The sequence below is a fragment of the Ruditapes philippinarum genome, unplaced genomic scaffold, assembly GCF_026571515.1.
Source record: "Ruditapes philippinarum isolate M1 unplaced genomic scaffold, ASM2657151v2 ctg1831_1_1_1_1, whole genome shotgun sequence".
Lineage (NCBI taxonomy): Eukaryota > Metazoa > Mollusca > Bivalvia > Venerida > Veneridae > Ruditapes > Ruditapes philippinarum.
Genome location: NW_026858185.1, coordinates 63,182 through 82,222, shown reverse-complemented (window position 1 = coordinate 82,222; position 19,041 = coordinate 63,182). Strand labels below are relative to the sequence as shown.

Sequence of the window (19,041 nt, the reverse complement as noted above, 5' to 3'; positions counted from 1 at the left end):
ATTTGATCAACTTTGGCAGGGGACCACCCTAGGATCATTCCTGTAAAGTTTGGTTGCTGTGCAGTCATTTGTTTCTGAGGAGATGTTGTTTAAAGAAATTGCTGACGACGCATGACGACGGACGGTGGGGGATCACAATAGCTCACCTAGATGTAAAAACATCTTAATCTCCTGACTTCATTATTCGTAATTTAGTGATGTTGATCATTATTCCTGTAAAGTTGGTTGATTCTAACTCAAGCACTCAAGGATCAAATAACAACATAATGAAACAGTTTTTACTAAGTCAAGGGAAATAACTCTACAAATACTGGATAAATCCACAAGCGAAACCCCAGGAACAAACTAAATATGCTGAGCAACTTTCCAATAAGGTTAAATGACTCTATGTCAAATCCTTTTTGAGTTACATGCGACACAAGTTGAAAATTGCAAACATTTTCTAAGTCAAGGGCAATAACTCTAAAAATACTAAATAAATCCAGACGAAAATACCCAGGTGCACAACTACACATGCTGATCAATATTCCTGTAAAGTTTTATGACTCTATGGCAAATCCTTTTTGAGTTACATGTGACACAAGTTGAAAATTGCAAAATTTTACTAAGTCAAGGGCAATAACTCTAAAAATACTAAATTAATCCAGACGAAAATACCCAGGTGCACAACTTCACATACTGATCAACATTTCTGTAAAGTTTCATGACTCTAGGTCAAATACTTTTTGAGTTACATGCGACACAAGTTGAAAATTACAAAATTTTACTAAGTCAAGGGCAATAACTCTAAAAATACTAAAAATATCCAGAAGAAAATACCCAGGTGCACAACTTCACATGCTGATGAACATTCCCATAAAGTTTCGTTGAATTCCAGCCATTAGTTGCAGAGAACTACTCCGGAAACGAAATTCGGACGTTTTACTAAGTCAAGGGCAATAACTCTAAAAATACTAAAAATATCCAAACGAAAATACCCAGGTGCACAACTTCACATGCTGATCAACATTCCCATAAAGTTTTGTTGAATTCCAGCCATTAGTTGCAGAGAACTACTCCGGAAACGAAATTCGGACGGACGGATGGACGGACGGATGGACGGACGGACGGACGGAAGGACGGAAGGACGGACGGACAACGCCAAAACTATATCCCCCTCCCGATTCCATCGGCGGGGGATAATTATCGCCAAATCCCGTATTAAACTCGCAAACTATCACACAATTATACCGTTTAGGGCCGATGCTCTCATTATTTACTGTTTAGAGTAGGCGGTCTATCGCTTCGCTTACAGGTAGAAGGGTAGTATAAAGCGACGCTCTGATTGGATAATGATAATTAGCGGTCGTCATATGGGCGGATACAATCTCTGCTCTTTACATCGCTAAGTAATTACTATTTGGAATTAAGATTTTATCGGCGATGTCGACTTCTCTTTGATCAATCGGAAGAGCGAAATTGGAATATACACGGCGAAGTTTTCGCCTGAATCGCCCTTCCGGATGAGCCCTGGAATTTATGGTGCAGACATAAAATGTTCGAATTTTGACCTTCAAGGGTGACCTTGATCTCAAGCCACCATAAAGTCAGCATGAATTCTGCACATTACTTTATTGAACAGCCCATTTGAGCCAAGAAAATTTTTCTTGCTGGTAAAGGATTTAGAGCAGACATGAAATTGTCTGACACTTTACCTTCAAGGGTGACCTTGACCTTGATCCAGCTGAGCAGAGACAAGGATTCTGCAGATCACTTTGTTCAGGTAAATATCTGAGTAAAGTTTGAAGGCAATTGTTCAAGGAGTTCAGGATTTATACAGCAGACATGAAATTGTCTGATATTTGACCTTTGACCTAAAAGTTGAACCATGACAGGTTCTGCTTAGCAGTGGCAAGGGTTCTGTTCAAAGCCTTATTTGAGCTAAGTTTGAAAAAAAATCTTCAAAAGGTATATTTATAAAAGGATTTATAGAGCAGACAAGAAATTGTCCAATATTTGACCTTCAATGTGACCATGACCAGGTAAGTTGTGACATGGGTTTTGCACACATAAGGTGAACATCTGAATCAAGTTTGAAGAAAAATTCAAATCCTTCAAGGGGTATTGGATTTGTATAGTGGACACAATAGAGATTGACTGTCTGAGGCAACAAAGTGATTCCAGTATATCCTCCCTCCAAATTAACGCTCTAATAAGCGTGAAGGGCAGACTTATATATGCTTTATTAAAAACAAATGCTGTAAAGTTGAGTAAAAGAAGTTATATAATACACATGTGTACTGGACGATAAACTGGAAATAAATGCTTAAACATCTTAATACATAGTAAATAGGTGAACATTTTAAGATAGATATACTGTACATTGTATATTATCAAACATAAATAACTTTTATAACTGGTGCCCATAAACCAATTCAAAATATAAAGTAGTGCTTATTATTAATAATTTTGGATTTAGAAAATTCCTAGTTACCTTCAAAATAAGCTTGCCAAGAAATATAAGTAGACAATATTACCGATATAGTTCTTTTACCACAATGTTAAATGAGTATATACCCTCAAAATTCATACTTAATAATTGAAAAGACAGTGAACAGATGAATAACATTTTACCATAATTCCTTTTACTTTTATAATCTACTTTGCATGTATGATAAATTACTAACTTGGCTCAAGGAAATTTCTGTAAATATCCATCAGAATTTACATGTAACATTCACTTTATAACAAGAACGCTTTTGGTAAACACAAATTAATGCCAGCAGCCCAGAATCTTGTCAATATAACAAATTTTCAAAACAGGTGTACCAATTCATTCAGTTATGGAAAGAAAAATTATATAACTTGACAGAGTCATTTGTTATTGATGGCATTTCATTGCTACTGCGAATTCACTTATATTCGTGGGCATGAAATTTCGTGGTTTTATCAAAACGGGCATTTTCGTGGGTTCTTAAATTCGTGGATTTTCATTTTCTTGTAAAAAAAATAAATAAATAACCTAAAGAAAAAATAATCTCACTAAATCGCCGCGTATTTTTACTAACCGCATGTACATATCTTGACGTTTCACACAGCGCTTGTCAATAATCTAATCCTTGCCTCTGGGCATAACATAAAGATAGTAGTTACTGCCGATAATTGACTGCAATTAACACATTTTTGTGACATGATATGCAGCTCTACTGTACACACTGCCCCTGTGATTCGCCGATGTAAACATTGCATAATTTATACGACCCCTGACACGTTTTTAACAAGCGAGTTTAAAAAGTTTACACCCTGAATTGGTCTTACCATATTTGACAGTTACTACATGCAACATCACATCGACTGTGTAAATTTACATGCATATATATTAATTAATATGAGTAAATAACACGGGGTTGTGCGGATCTAGACGTCGGCAGCGTGTTTGATGTTTACGGAATAGCAGTCGAACAAATACAGATTAAAATTCATTTAAACTTGATCTTTTAAAGACGACAATTCATCCGTTTTAGCGATTGGTTTTTTTATTGTATAGTGTACTTAACTTACGACATTAATATCAAAGATTTCTTTAATTCTATAAGCAATTAATAAGAGCAAGCTGGCAATTTTCATTAGCGCTATTATTGCACTGGTTTCCCGTATTTACTCGATTATGTAAAGTATTCTGGGTAACACAATCGAGTAGCCCACAACAATCGAGCAGTCTCTTGATGTGTATATACGACAGACATTTGTGACAGCAAATCAAGGACATATAATCGTCTTTTCTTTCCAAGTTTCTTAAATATTGCAAACCTAAACTATTTTTAGATTTAATCTTTTACTTACTTGATTATCTGTTTACCATCATAACACAATAATCGGTCGGAAAAAGCGTTGATGCATGTAAAGAATAGAGACATGGTTAGAAGTAATTCTAGGGATAAAGTTTCGATGGATCTTAAATTTGTGGATTGACCTACCCACGAAAACCACGAAAATTCGTGCCCCACGAATAATAATGATTTTACAGTATTTGATGACAGAGACAGATTCAAATACATACACAAAGATGAACTACTCTTTTTTTGTTGTCATCAAAAGTTACTTGGAAGCACTACTTTCAACCTGGAGGTGATTTTGAATAACTGGCAAGGTTATCCAACTTTACAAACATTATACCAATATAATAGACAATGCTTCTTTACCTTTTTGAAATGATTTCATCTACATCTTCACCCTCCGGTATTTTCATGCATGCAATGGCAGTGATCACAGCCTGAAGTTTGGCATACTCAAACTGCACTATCATGTAAGCTAAAACGTAATAGCTCAATGCAGCATGCACACAAAAATCATGTACAACCAAGAGCATGCTTTCATTCTGCAAATCAAGAAACAAAAGCTGAAAAATTTGATAAAACAAGGTATTTTAGGGATCTGTACCACACTACTTATTATCTGATGTTACTACGCAATTAACAAAGTACATGTATATCACCATGTATTGTTTAATACCTCTAATATTAAAGTGCTCCAATCAGTGAATGTATATTGTAATATTCTATTAACATGATGAATTTTAAAGAAAATAAACAGCTGACTGACTTTATTTGAGCCGTGTCACGACAAAACCAACATAATGGGTTCGCTTACAAACCTTAATACAGGTAGAGAAACTTATAGCAAACAGCATAGATCCTGATCAGACTGCACAGATGCGCAGGCTGGTCTGGATCCATGCTGGTCGCAAACCTATCATGTTGGTTTTGTCGTGACGCGGCCCATTTATCTAAATTATAAATTCAAAACACAACAAAACAACACGCCTGGCAGAAATGGTTGTAAATCATGGGACATAAGCAAGATATGTCAGATGACATTGCACTCCATTTTTCTCAAAGATGGAAAGTTAAATAAAAGCAATATAGAAAAAAAAGATCATTAATCTGAAAAGTGCTTGGCTGAGATAACTGTCACGATTTTAGATGTAAGATTCGGAAACATGCCCAAAAGTCAAAAGCTTCTCCTAGTTCTTTAGCATGCCAAGTGTATAAGCACTAGTAATTGAAACATTGATTTTAATATCTCTGAAGTCTCCACTTTCTCCCTTTATAATACTGTTGGTTTGTAACATCAAATTTCATTGGATAATCATGACATTGATATTGTATATATCTATATACATGTATACACATCTAACAGCAGTTGATTTACATGTCTGACGTAATTTTTTTCTCTAATAAAGGAAGTTGGTAGTAATATGAATTTGTAATAACCTTATAAAATCTTTAAAACATATATGTTAGTTGGAGGGAGAACTGACAACTTTCTAAAATTTAGACTAAATAAGTTCAAGCCTCAATATACCTCTGACTTTTTCTGTATGCTCAGACTTCCCGGCTTTCCGAAACCATCATCCACATTGAGATTACAAGATAACCTCTGTTTCCCAAACATAGCAGACCTATATAAAGACCTATATAAAGATAACATCACTTTATTAAATTTCATTTTGAACAAACATGTCATATTAATGGAACAATTAAAATATTAAAACAATACATGTATACACATAATATATAATTATAAATAAACAGTTCTAGTATATGTACTATAAAAAAAAAAAAAATTCTTACATGTACATGTATCTAGACTTTCAAAAGAAATATTGCAAACTCAAAGAATTTAGATCCTATGTTGAATAATGAGTGGCAAAATTATTTTGCTTTGGATAAATTTATTCAATTTTGAACAACTATGGCCAGGGATTGAACTTCTGACCTTCTTGACAAGATGTGAATGCTTGGTATCACAGTCCAGGTCAATTCCATCACAGTCTAGGACAATTCCATCACAGTTAAGGTCAATTCCAAAACAAGAGCTGTCGGTAGGACAGCAGCACTCGACTATTCTTAGTGCTTGATAGTAACAAAAAATGCTTGATAAAGTTACCTCCTGTTAACAGGTTGGGGTCATGATGGTGAACAAGTGTGCAAAGTTTCAAGCCATATGTCAATGGACTTTGAAAATATTTGAACTATTACAAAAACTTTAACGTAAATTCTAAGTCGAAAAAAGGGCATAATTCTGTCCAAATGCTTGATAGAGTTACCTCCTCCAGTCTGCAGGTTGGTGTCATGATGGTGAACAAGTGTGCAAAGTTTCAAAGCCATATGTCAATGGACTTTGAAAATATTTGAGGTATTACAAAAACTTTAACGTAAATTCTAAGTTGAAAAAGGGGCATAAGTTGAAAAAGGGGCATAATTCTGTCAAAATGCTTGATAGAGTTACCTCCTCCTGTCTACAGGTTGGGCTCATGATGGTGAACAAGTGTGCAAAGTTTCAAAGCCATATGTCAATGGACTTTGAAAATATTTGAACTATTACAAAAACTTTAACGTAAATTCTAAGTCGAAAAAGGGGCATAATTCTGTCAAAATGCTTGATAGAGTTACCTCCTCCAGTCTACAGGTTGGGGTCATGATGGTGAACAAGTGTGCAAAGTTTCAAAGCCATATGTCAATGGACTTTGAAAATATTTGAACTATTACAAAAACTTTAACATTAGTGGTTACGCTGACGCCGACGCTCGGGTGACTACAATAGCTCTACTTATTCTTATTGAATAGTCGAGCTAAAAAATGGTTCTAAAACCATAGTTTTACTACTCAAAGCTAAAACAAGAAGTCAAAATTACATGGTATAAATAGGTCAATGTCATATGGTGACTTCTGTACATATATTAAATTGAGACAGAATTAATGTGCAGCATTTAGGCTTGAGAGAGCATTTAAGGTAGATTCACTAATAATGAACCTTCAGTAAGTTAACATTTCTTTTTTATTGGGTTTTACGTCGCACCAACACAGTTAAGGTCAAATGGTCACTTTCCAGCTTTACTAGTGGAGAAAGACCTCCATAGCCCTTCTGTGTGTTATTTCATGCACAAACAGGCACCAGAGTACAACCACCAATATTCCATGAAAGAATATGAAAACACTTGCGCGGCTCAAACCTACAGCAGTTAGAGGCAAGTGGTTTGATGTCAACAACCTTTGCCACTCGGCCACTGAACCCCCCTTCAGTAAGCTAATATAATACTAACAGCTTCCTCACATGTACATGTAATATGAAGAGATACAAGTAAAGTACTTCTGAAGTGAATGCAAACAAGTTCATTAATTTTTTTCAAAATAAATAACTCTTCTCTTACGTCATGTTAGTACCAATCAGAAAGCTATAATCCATTAACTTTAAAATTCCAAACTGCTATCTTTGCAAAATCTGAAAATATACAAGACCATAAATTATAAATATATGTAGTGAACATTTGCTAAACTTGATATCTTCAAACAGTCAGAACAAGAGTAAAATGATACCCCTGTATTGCTCACAATTACAATGCTGCTGATGCTTTTCATAATTATGATTTGTTGTTTTATTTGTATGAAAGATGAACAGGGAATTATTAAATCATTTTTTTGTTAATTATGCACATGAATCGAATAAATAATCATAACGGCAAATGACACTTTTTCATAACGACATGATCTGAGTGGAATAAATAAATAAAAAGAACATTGAAAAAATGTTGAAAAGCAAAAACAATTTTTTTTTTTTAAATACAGTAGAAGTATAAAAGCACAATCAATTAGCCTTAATTAATTAAAGCCTATCCAGGGACTGACGATAGAATTTTAGAATGCGTTAACGGTTTCACGGAACATGCAAAATTTCCCTAATGATAGTCGGTAATTGACGCAATTATCAGAGCCCAACAACAATTATTTTCGTTTTTAAAGGTGTTGAAAATTAAACTTATTGAAAAAGGATTATTATCACAATTTTGTATTTAACTATTTCAATTGATGTTTTTCAACTGCAACCAAATTTTAAACGCCCTTCTCTCTCGCCATCTGGAGATGACAAAGATTGATATTCATACTTTTAAAATTCTTTACTGTAATTAATGTAGCCAACATGGCGACGGATTAATCTCTAAAAAGTAAACATACGAAGACAATTGCTGTTTCTTGGTTAAAATCCTCGGTTTAAAGTCATAAAATAACATATGCATTCCATATAATTTTACGTACGGCTAGAAATTTTGACTAGCCGTACGGGCCACTTCCTTATATTTTCATGCAACATTTTCTTTTCCATTCATCTATTATTTTTCAATGGCTGAATGAATTATAGGAAGAGGCTAATAAATTTGTGGTATGTATTTCTTGGTTGATAAAATAAATGGTTTTGCATGACCCGCAAAAATTTCAAGTGACCCCTATAACCTGATACAGGGGGTCAGAAATGATCCCCCAAAAATTGGAGCTGGAAGAAACACTCCAAATAATTTGGGAATTTGCCTTTATTGGCTTTCATTGGAAGATTTTTGTGACGTTTCGGCCCAAAGACATATCGGCCCCAAATTACCCAAGACGTTTCGGCCCCAGATGTTTCTGCCCTTTACCAAATCGGCCCCAGAATAAGTACTGTGTTTTAAACCTGTATATTAAAATTTTATAGTTATAATAATCATAAATGACAATTTTCATGAAGTCGAACTCCAATTTCCAAGTACCTTAAAAGGTTTACGATACCTCTTATATATTTTACGTAAGATTAAATCTTTACCAAAACCATCAACGATTAGATACTTGTTGCATTTAATGTTAACTTCAATGTTTATAAATATCTGATATCTCACAATAAATTACTACTCGTAATCATTTCCTTGATATTTAAAATCTAACACATTTAATTATCAGGTAAGGCACGTGAAAATCGAAACATTTGGTCATGTAATTTTACAATGAAAAGAAAACAGAAGCCATAATATCTATAATTCTTTTGTCACTGTCAACATTGTTTGATTAAACTAATTAAAAAATATATAGCAGGTACATTATAAGCATTATTTGATAATTTGGTTTCAAACTTTCAATCACTTTTATAACATCTAGCATCTATCATTATCTAATAACAATAATAATTAAAAATATTATCAGGAGATTATAGCAAACCGTTTTTTGGTTTTTTAAAAAATCTTTAGAAGTTTTCTCTGATATTACTTACATAAAGCTATAAACAGTTAATTAGTTACACCTTGAAAAAAAATATGTATAGTTTACTTAAGATCAAAAGATTATCTTTTCTAAGGAATAATTGTAATTAACTTTCTTAAACCAGAAGTGTTAGTGGTTTGTTTTATAAATTAAGTATTAACCTGCCTTTATTGTTTGTTACACCTTTAAAGACATTAAATGTATATCTGAATGGATTAAAAGATAATAAAAAAATAATTTAAAGAATTAAAGTGTCATAATTGTTTAATTGTAATTAAATTAATTGTTGTTAATTAATTGTCTGTACTATATAGTAGGGCCGAATCGTCTCGCGGAAAAGGGCCGAAACGTCCAGGGGCCGATTTTTCCACTGGTGCCGATTTGGTATGGGGCCGAGACGTCCTGTACAGTGACCTCGAGTCTGAGACTGTTCACATCACAATCAATTAAGCAAGATAAGGAATACACAGACAAACACTGAAATCTGACACTTTCTTTTTATCTACATTATGCAATTAAATGACAATATAGTTTTACATACATCTTCTGAACAAAACACACTTTCCAGTCGCTTTCCAGACTGGTCCCCCCCTGGAATTATGGTGATTTCGTCTGCGAACTTAATTTATGAAGAGGTGCGAAAGTTGTTTCGTGGATCTTCTGTTACATAGTGATTAAAGGCAAAGTAGACATGGTTTATATAAAGTGGTTTTTTTTCATCAATATTTTGTTATAATTATATAAGTTATGACGCAAATGTCATTAATTAATGAATTGGTTTAAAACATATTTATTTTAGCTCGATTGCGAAACAAGTTCTTGCAACTTATATCAATCACTTTCGACTCCGCTTCCTGGAACCAACCAGTACTGGTGTCATATGAAGAAACATGGTCGTGACCCGTGTAGGGCTCGAACCCATGATCTCTGGGTTGAGAGGCAGACACCTTAACCACTAGGCCACTGCTCCCCTTATATAATAAATTATAATATATTGAACCAGAGACATAGATAAATGTTTTATCACACACCCGTGCCGATTTTGCGACTCCGTAAATATGGTATTGCACGGCTGTGCATATATTTTGATGTGATACAAACATAGTGTAAAGACGCGCTAAATGTTGGCGTTATACTATAGGCGCGTCAATGAAAAATGACTCTTATTTCACTTTAAACTGTATTTATTTTTGGTATGTGATAAATAGAATATTAAATTCGTGTAAGTTCAATACTGAATTTATTGGACTCGTTGAATAAAATAATATTATGCTCGCCAGAGGCTCGCATAATATAATTTTATTCAACTCGTGCAATAAATTCAGTATTGAACTTACACTCATTCAATATCCTCTATATCTATATGTCTCTGATTGAACAATTAAGTACGTCTATTTACAGTATTATCACATAAAACGCGGCGTATAATATGATTTTATTCAATTCGTTCACTACTGTACAATCATTCTACATACATTCGGCGACCCCTACGTACAGTACAGTACTAATTTTATTCATTCATCAGTTTTAAAGACATATACAGTACTGTACATTTATCTTTATTTCATTTTATAATCAAACGTTAGTTTATGAAGACATTAAATTGGTAATTTTTGTTCCTGTGGATTCTCAATTACGAACTCTGTGCAATGAAATAATATAGGACATCTATAGATACATGTATACATAAATGGACCCACATTAGCACGGTTTCCGTGTATTATATATTTCTTTTTGATGAGTTTATGTACACAGTGTGGCAATACCACGTGACATTGACGTCATTTTCGGCATCATTTCCAAGACAAATGTTGCTCGATTCGGAACAGAAAATAGCCGTAAATATTTCATTTCTGTACCAATTTCTTTGGGATATTCACCAGTCTACGGGGAAAAATATAAGCTTTCCATAGAATATTGGATCTTCGTGAGTTTATAAGCCGTTTTATCAAACACTTTGCATAACCTTGGAAGTTGCTTGTATTAGAGCGGGCTTCAGTTGCAAGCTATTTCGTTTTCTGGCCTTATCTGGTCTACACCATGATCAAAAAGTCAGGTTTACATCAACCGGGAGTACGAAAGGCAAAACTCCATCTAAATAATTATGTTAATATTTTTATTATGAATGACATAAATCTTACATTATTCTTCAATTGTCAATTCTGGCACCAGTTCCAAATCGAAAAAAAGAACTACAGTTTACAGTTACACTAAACAATTCTGTGAAGTTGAATATGTCTGGTTTTAGAGAAATGTTTGCTTTTTCTGCAAATTGAATATTTTTTGTTAAATTGGCAATAAATTGTAAGGTATTTGTTGACATATGCGAACAATTTTGATATTTACCACTAAATCAAGTCGAAACGCATTATCTGTATCAAAATCCGTTTTTAATATAAAATACAGATTTCCCTCTATACTTGTATTTGAGTGATCACCCAACAACTCAAGCTGCATTTAGCAAAATTTTAGGGACTGTTTCCGGTGAATGCTGTACAACAGTGTTGAATAGACTGAAAAGTAAAACTATTACAGAATCATATACAAAGAGGGAGCTTGTCAAATGTCCGTAACGCTTTACGAACGACTACATAGTAGATACTTTTGGCGTCTTGTGTTACACAGTCATGGTAAAATTGAAGTCATGTCAACAAGTATTTGCAAGTAGTTCAGTAAACCTGGGCCTATTGGCACTATTTCAATTGCCAAGGCTGACAAGAATGATCTAATGTTTATGATGGGTTGTCTTGGTAACACAAGTTACCAACAGGGTAAACGGCACCATTTTGAAAATATAACGATCGGTAGCCCCCAAAAAAACAAATTCAGAAATTATTAAACAAGATATATAAAAAGAAAAAAATTAAAGGTTGTAAACTTTTCGTTAAAGGTACATATGCCTAGTAATAAAACAATGGTCTTAAATTGTCATTTGAAGTTTGTGATAAAACTAAATGATTTGCTCCTATATATTCACCATGCAGAAGACCTAGTTTATTTTCAGATAACATGTACAATTTTGAAATGTCTATCTTTGAAGGTCATTCAAGGTTAGTATCCTTGACTGCAACATGAATTAATTAAGTCCTATATATGAACTTAAAAAGTGTGCTCATTTAATTTGTGTTTGTTTGTTTCTTGTTAAAATGTAGGTTACCCTTTGGGATATTTAGCCTTTGGACAAAACTTGCCCAATATTCCAATATACAATAGCACATTATTATCCCCCGCCGAAAAAACTGCGGGGGATATAGAAATAGTCTCAACCGTCCGTCCGACCTTCCTTCTGACATTTTTGTCCGGAGCATATCTTTAAAAGTATTTGAGTAATAAACTTGAAACTTCATAGGTGGATGGATCTCATTGAGGAGGAGTGCAGTGCACAAGAATGATAACTCTACCCTGCATAATTTTTGAGTTATTGCCCTTTGTTATTTTTCAAAATTAATTTTTGTCCAGAGCATAACTCCAAAAGCCCATGAGATATCAAAATGAAACTTCATAGGTGCATAGAACTCACTCAGGAGGTGTGCAGTGCACAAGAATGATAACTCTACCTTTCATAATCTTAGAGTTATTGCCCTTTGTTATTTTTCATACCTAATTTTTCACCCGAGTGGAGCATAACTCAAAAGTGTTTTGAGATGGCAACATGAAATGTCATAGATGGATAGATTTTATTGAGGAAGAATGCTGTGCACAAGAATGATAACTCTTCCCTGTACAATTTTTGAGTTATTGCCCTTTGTTCTTTTTCATACAATTTTGTCCGGAGCTTATCTCAAAAAGTATTTGAGGTATCAACTTGAAACTTCATAGGTGGATGGATCTCATTGAGGAAGAGTGCAGTGCACAAGAATGATAACTCTACCCTGCATAATTTTTGAGTTATTGCCCTTTGTTATTTTTCAAAATTAATTTTTGTCCAGAGCATAACTCAAAAGGCCTTTGAGATATCATCATGAAACTTCATAGGTGTATAGATCTAACTCAGAAGGTGTGCAGTGCACAAGAATGATAACTCTACCTTTTGACATGGCTCTTGTATAATTCATATGACATCTTTAATAGTTAGAATTGTATATATCACTTAATTGTGCCTTAATGTATAGATCTCATTAAAGCAAGCAAAAATACCTTAACAAACTTAGACAAAGATATTTGATTAATATCTGCTCTACTCCAAAGAAATCACAAAAATTGAAAACCCAAATATTAGTCATATCATAGGGCCTTTTAGAATTTTATACTTTTTTCATAAATAAATTAATTTTAAATAACTTTTGACGACATTCATAATAACATTCAGTCCGATGATGGTTAAATAGATATAACTTCTATGCATTATACATCATATGATGTTGCTATGAACATTGCAAAATGTTCAGATTTAGCCAGGGAGGTATATCTCTCTGGCATGACTCAGTCACTGGAGATTTTTCAAGGTCCATGTACTGTACCAAAGGGGGTTGTAACGGTGCCTGTTTTTTGGGTCTGGACCTAGTTTTGGTCACAAATGACCCAAATATAGAGTCCAGGCACCGTTACAACCCCCCTTTGTACTGTACAGTATTTTTAAATAATGAACAAAAACCTGTTGACACTGCAAAATGACATAAAATGAGTAAGTAAGGATTGTAAATACCTTTATTATTTCAAACAATCATCCTTCCTACGCCATTCTGTCCAAGATCGTAATTTCTAATTACAAATACACGTTATGGAATTCCAGCGCGATACTAAAATAGACATGGGTATTACGCGTGTGTTTCTAAAAATAGCAAAGGACATATTGGCAAGTTGACTGATGACATCACAAGCACCTGCTACCAGAATTTAGCAGATTTGGCAAGAAGAACCAATATTTATATGCATTATATAGCACTAGAATTTTTAAATTCTAATAACTTTTTCATTTGTGGATCGATTTTTTAGATTCTTATATCATTTGAAAGTTTTTTACATTCATATTTTTGAAATGTAAGCGGATTTTCATTTTTTGCTTTTAAAAAAGAATGCTCAGCTATTTTGTAACTGTTATTTCAATAGTTTTCTAGCACCAAGTTTAAATTGAATGTATCTGGGGGCGTACTCGTTTTATCCGGTCCGGAATTTAGTTAGTTTCTTGATTCTAAAATGACAATGTAAACAAGATCAAAAGCTGACCAATCTCTTCAGATTTTAATCCTCTTGACAAATAAATAAAAAAGTAAATGATATAATACAAGAACAACAACAACTTTTATTAGCAAATATCAACAAAAACTTGCCTTTGGCTAATGAACAGAAAAAATGCTTCAAGTATTGATCATATATACACATGTGTGTGCAATCTCATCCGCTCAGTAACTACTTGACTAAATATGATAAAATTTACATGACTTTCTACCAATTAAGTTGTTCAAATGGTTTCGGTTGCAATCGGGGATACGAAAACCCAAAACATAGATTTTGAAAAAAAGGCAATGTTTAAAGACCCTAGCTTTTCATCTCGAACCAAAAGCATTTCAAATCAAATCATGATCATGGCGTCATTTCGAATGCTTCTTTGTTGAAGTTACGATTATTTTGTCATTATTAAATTAAAAGTCGTTTTTTTTATTTCAGACATCCTGTATAGCAGTTTTCATGTTTCTGAAAAGAAAATAATATTGATAGTTAAAGAGTATAAATTAAGGTCAGACAATTACAATATCTTCTCTAATGAGCCTGATGGAGGTACATAATAGCGACAGAGTCGGGATAAGGCTGTCGACCTCAAATCATCTTTCATTTACTGCTGTAGTTGAAATCCAATCATTGGGATTCTGTTTTTCTCTATTTAATTGTCACATCCGTGTTATTTGTGCCGTGTGGCGGCTGTACAAAGTCTCCCCGTACATTTAATTAGTGATGTTATATTTTCGATCCTTGAAGATCGTTCAGCACGACATGTACTTTTCAGTACTGTCCATGAACAGGCTCAATCAAACCGAGCCTGCAACATTTTCAATTTTGGCGTGTTGGACTTTCTTTAGGGATTCTGTTTTTCTCTATTTTTTTTGGATTCTTTGTATGTGATAAATCTATCAAGCTAATTTACGGAAGGTCGGTGGTACTAGTCAGGTGCCCGCTCGTGTCTGAAATGTTTCACAAAGGGTATCTGGGGTCTTTCTTTACACTAAAGCAGGAATGTTTTCACATGACCTCAGTGTCGTTGAAACTTAAAATCCAAGAAAGCCAAACGTAACAAACCCTTTTAAATACTTACAAAATACATTATGGTAGTTGGAAATTCCAACTTAAAATAAAATTTAAGGTTGCAGTATTGCTCACTTAAATACTGTTTAATCATAGGGCAATGCCTGCTTGTTAATTGTGTCTTTTGACAGCTTATCTATGGTATGCAGGATTCATAACCTCCGATCCCCTCTCAAAATTTCATTTTGTTTAGTTTCACTTATTGTATTCTCGTTTAGGACACACGCAATTTTTAACCTGGGGGTAATATGCCGCTTTTCATAGAATGGCAATAACGTGTCACATTGAAGGTTTTATGAAAACCGCCATATGAACACATCCGCAGATGTTAAAAAAAATCTGAAGTGTACCAGTTCATGTTTAATGTGAATTCTGCTGAAGCCGGTGCTAGGTGGCGTGGACGGTAGCTTGCAGTTACCACTACCGTCCATGAACAGGTTTAATCAAACTGAGCCTGCAACATTTTCATGTTTACCGTGTTTGATTTCTGTTAAGGATTCTTTTTTCTCTCTATTTTATTTCTAAAAGGCATTATTATAATGTGTAATGAAATCAAGCAATAATCTTTCTTCTCTCAATACAATTCGATAAAAGTTACTGTTGTTGTCGTGAAAACAGTCCTTACTTGGAACATTACTTATTCTGCAAAGTCTCAATTTGAAACTTAAAGTAAGAAAAATTGCAAACTATAACTTTTCTGCTGAAGAAAAAAGTAATACAACCTTTCAAGACTGTATTAAATATAAAGGTATGAGTTATTTCATAAAAATAATGGAAACACGAACTTTGTTTGAAATTTGGCAAGTATCTAAACTGTAACAGAAATCTGGGTATAAACTGTAACAAAATTGGATCAAAAACGCTAGGTCTATGCTGTAACCCTTCAAAACAAGAGCCATGTCAACATGGCCATCCCCCGCCGAATGTGTTTGCTCATTGGAAGAATGTATATGTAGTAGAGCGGAATAATTCCATTTTAAGAGGTCTTTTGGTAATGAAAACTGATGGCTATAGTGATAACAGATTTGAAACCTATGTGAATACTGATGGCTGAAAATAACAAAGGGCAAGTACTGAACAATAATGCAGGGTAGGTTATCATTATTGTGTGCTGCATCCCTCCTCAGTAAAATCTATCCACCTATGAAGTTTCAAGTTGATACCTCAAATACTTTTTGAGAAAAAAATTGAATTGAAAAATTAAGTATGAAAAAGAACAAAGGACAATAACACAACAATTATAAAAGGTAGAGTTATCATTCTTGTGCAGTGCACACCTCCTGAGTGAGATTTATGCACCTATGAAGTTTCATTTTGATATCTCAAAGGCTTTTTGCGTTATGCTCTGGACAAAAATTAATTTTGAAAAATAACAAAGGGCAATAACTAAAAAATAATGCAGGGTAGAGTTATCATTCTTAAGCACTGCACTCCTCCTCAATGAGATCCATCCACCTTTGAAGTTTCAAGTTGATACCTCAAATACTTTTTCAGATAAGCTCTGGACAAAATAGCATAAAAAAACAAAGGGCAATAACTCAAAAATTGTATAGGGAAGAGTTATCATTCTTGCGCACAACATTCCTCCTCAATAAGATCTATCCACCTATGACATTTCATGTTGATATCTCAAACACTTTTTGAGTTATGCTCAACTCAGGTGAAAAATTAGGTATGAAAAATAACAAAGGGCAATAACTCAAAAATTATTAAAGGTATAGTTATCATTCTTGTGCACTGCACTCTTCCTCAATGAGATCCATCCACCTATATAGTTTCAAGTTGATACCTCAAATACTTTTTCAGATAAGCTCTGGACAAAATAGCATAAAAAAAACAAAGGGCAATAAGCATGGATGGAACTGATTTACAAAAGACCCACGAGTTGCATACTTTACAATGGTTTTTTGTCTGAGTCATTCCCTATAAAAAGAGGAGTACGACAAGGATGTCCATTGTCTCCTTATATATTTATCCTAGCAATTGAACTATTGTCAATAGCTATAAGACAAAATAGGAATATTGAAGGTTTTAAAATTTTTGATGTAGAAGTTAAAATAGCATGTTTGCAGACGACGCGACTATAATATTAAATGGTAAATCAAGCAGCTTTGAAGAAACTTTGAACATATTTGAACAATTTTCCTTTATTTCTGGTCTTAAACTTAATTACAAAAAATGTACAGTTCTCAGAATAGGTTCACTTAGAAATCATCATGATTTAATCTATTGTAGAAAAAAATATTCAAATATAATTTGGACCTCAGAATGTGCAAAAACATTAGGCATAACTTTCCATTCAAAATGTGACTTAATAACCAAAATTGTGTCATAGTTTGGAGACCTTTCTGTTGAAAATGTGTCAGGGTTAAATCGTATACATATACATGCACAGTGCGTTAACTGGAGTGCGGGTATTAGTTACCCGCACTCCAGAGCATGCCCATTGATTGGTTCATTTTAGCTGGGGTTTACATATTGTGACGACAGAGAAAGGTAAAGCGACAGAAATGTCATATTCAGATGTTCGTTCATTGGTTCATTTTTGCCGGGGTTTCATATTGTGACAACAGGGAACGTGCTTTTATGTTTGACTATGATACAAAAGAGAAAGAACACCAAAACACTCGGCAATCTGATTAATACTCGGGGGCTACGCCCCCTCGTTCAAATCAGATAGCCTCGTGTTTCGGTGCTCTTTCTATTACTAAATTACGAGAATAAATTGAACCAATTTAAAACAGACATTAATAGATGGAGGGCAAGACGTTTAACAACAATTGGCAATATATCAATTTTAAAATCCTTAATTATTTCAAAACTAACCTTAATAATATCTGTTCTTCCGAGTCCACCAGAAGAAATTATGAAAACAATTACACAAAATTGTTTTGAATTTATATGGCACTCAAAAAGAGTCAAAGTTAAAAGGGATGTAATTATACAAGACTTTAAATATGGAGGCTTAAATATGATAGACTTGCCGGTTTTTATGAACTCGATTTAATCAAGCTGGATCAAAAGAATATTTGATGAAAATAACCATGGATTGTGGAAAGAGATAATAAAGAAAAATTTACAAAAAATAGGTGGAATCGACATATTTAAAAGTAATTTAAACACATATGATATACAGAAACTTAAAATTGAAAATACATTCTTAAAAAAATTACTACTGTCATGGAGTAAAATAAATTTTAATAAAAATCCACAAAATCTATTAGACCAAATAATATGGCAGAATTCACACATAAAAAATAATGGATCTTTAATTCTTTTTCCAAAATGGAAATGTCGAAATATCAATAGAATAAAGGATATTTTTAACACTGAAACAAAACAATTTAAAAACCTTTGACAGCTGAAACTTACTTTTGACATTCCTAATACAGAAATATTTAACTTTTATAAATTAATTTCATCAATACCCAAAGAATGGAAACGTAAACTACAACAAATTAATCAAACTTCAACGCCTAAAGAAATAAGCACTTTTGATATCATAGAAAAAACAAACACGTCCAATATTAGTAACAAGTTAACACAGATTCAAAAACAAATAAGACTCTGTAAAAATAAAAAAACAAAATCGCAAATAAAATGGGAAGAACGATTTCCTCAAAAAGAATTTCAATGGCAAAATATTTACGAAAACGTTTTTGTTTATTGCAAAGATAATATTTTACAAAACTTTCAATATAATTTTTTACACAGGAATATTGCAACAAACAAATTTCTCCTTCAATGTAAATTAACC

General features: G+C 33.4%; 1 protein-coding gene across 3 annotated transcripts in view; it reads right to left on the bottom strand.

Annotated features, from left to right (window-relative positions):
* The window catches only part of LOC132752442 (uncharacterized), a 59,184-nt gene extending 45,403 nt beyond the window's left edge, over window positions 1-13,781 (bottom strand). Inside the window, exons 1-4 of one of the 3 annotated variants that reach the window (XM_060742765.1) lie at window positions 13,690-13,781; window positions 7,193-7,263; window positions 5,344-5,452; window positions 4,182-4,357 (exon numbers count right to left, since the gene is read on the bottom strand). In XM_060742765.1, coding sequence (XP_060598748.1) covers window positions 4,182-4,357; window positions 5,344-5,452; window positions 7,193-7,227 — 320 coding nt within the window. In that variant the 5' untranslated portion in view covers window positions 7,228-7,263; window positions 13,690-13,781. Of the gene's footprint in view, window positions 1-4,181; window positions 4,358-5,343; window positions 5,453-7,192; window positions 7,264-11,390; window positions 11,551-13,689 lie in introns of those variants that run through there. The other 2 variants (XM_060742767.1, XM_060742768.1) reach the window with 2 other exon arrangements.
* Between the last annotated feature and the right edge of the window lie 5,260 nt (window positions 13,782-19,041).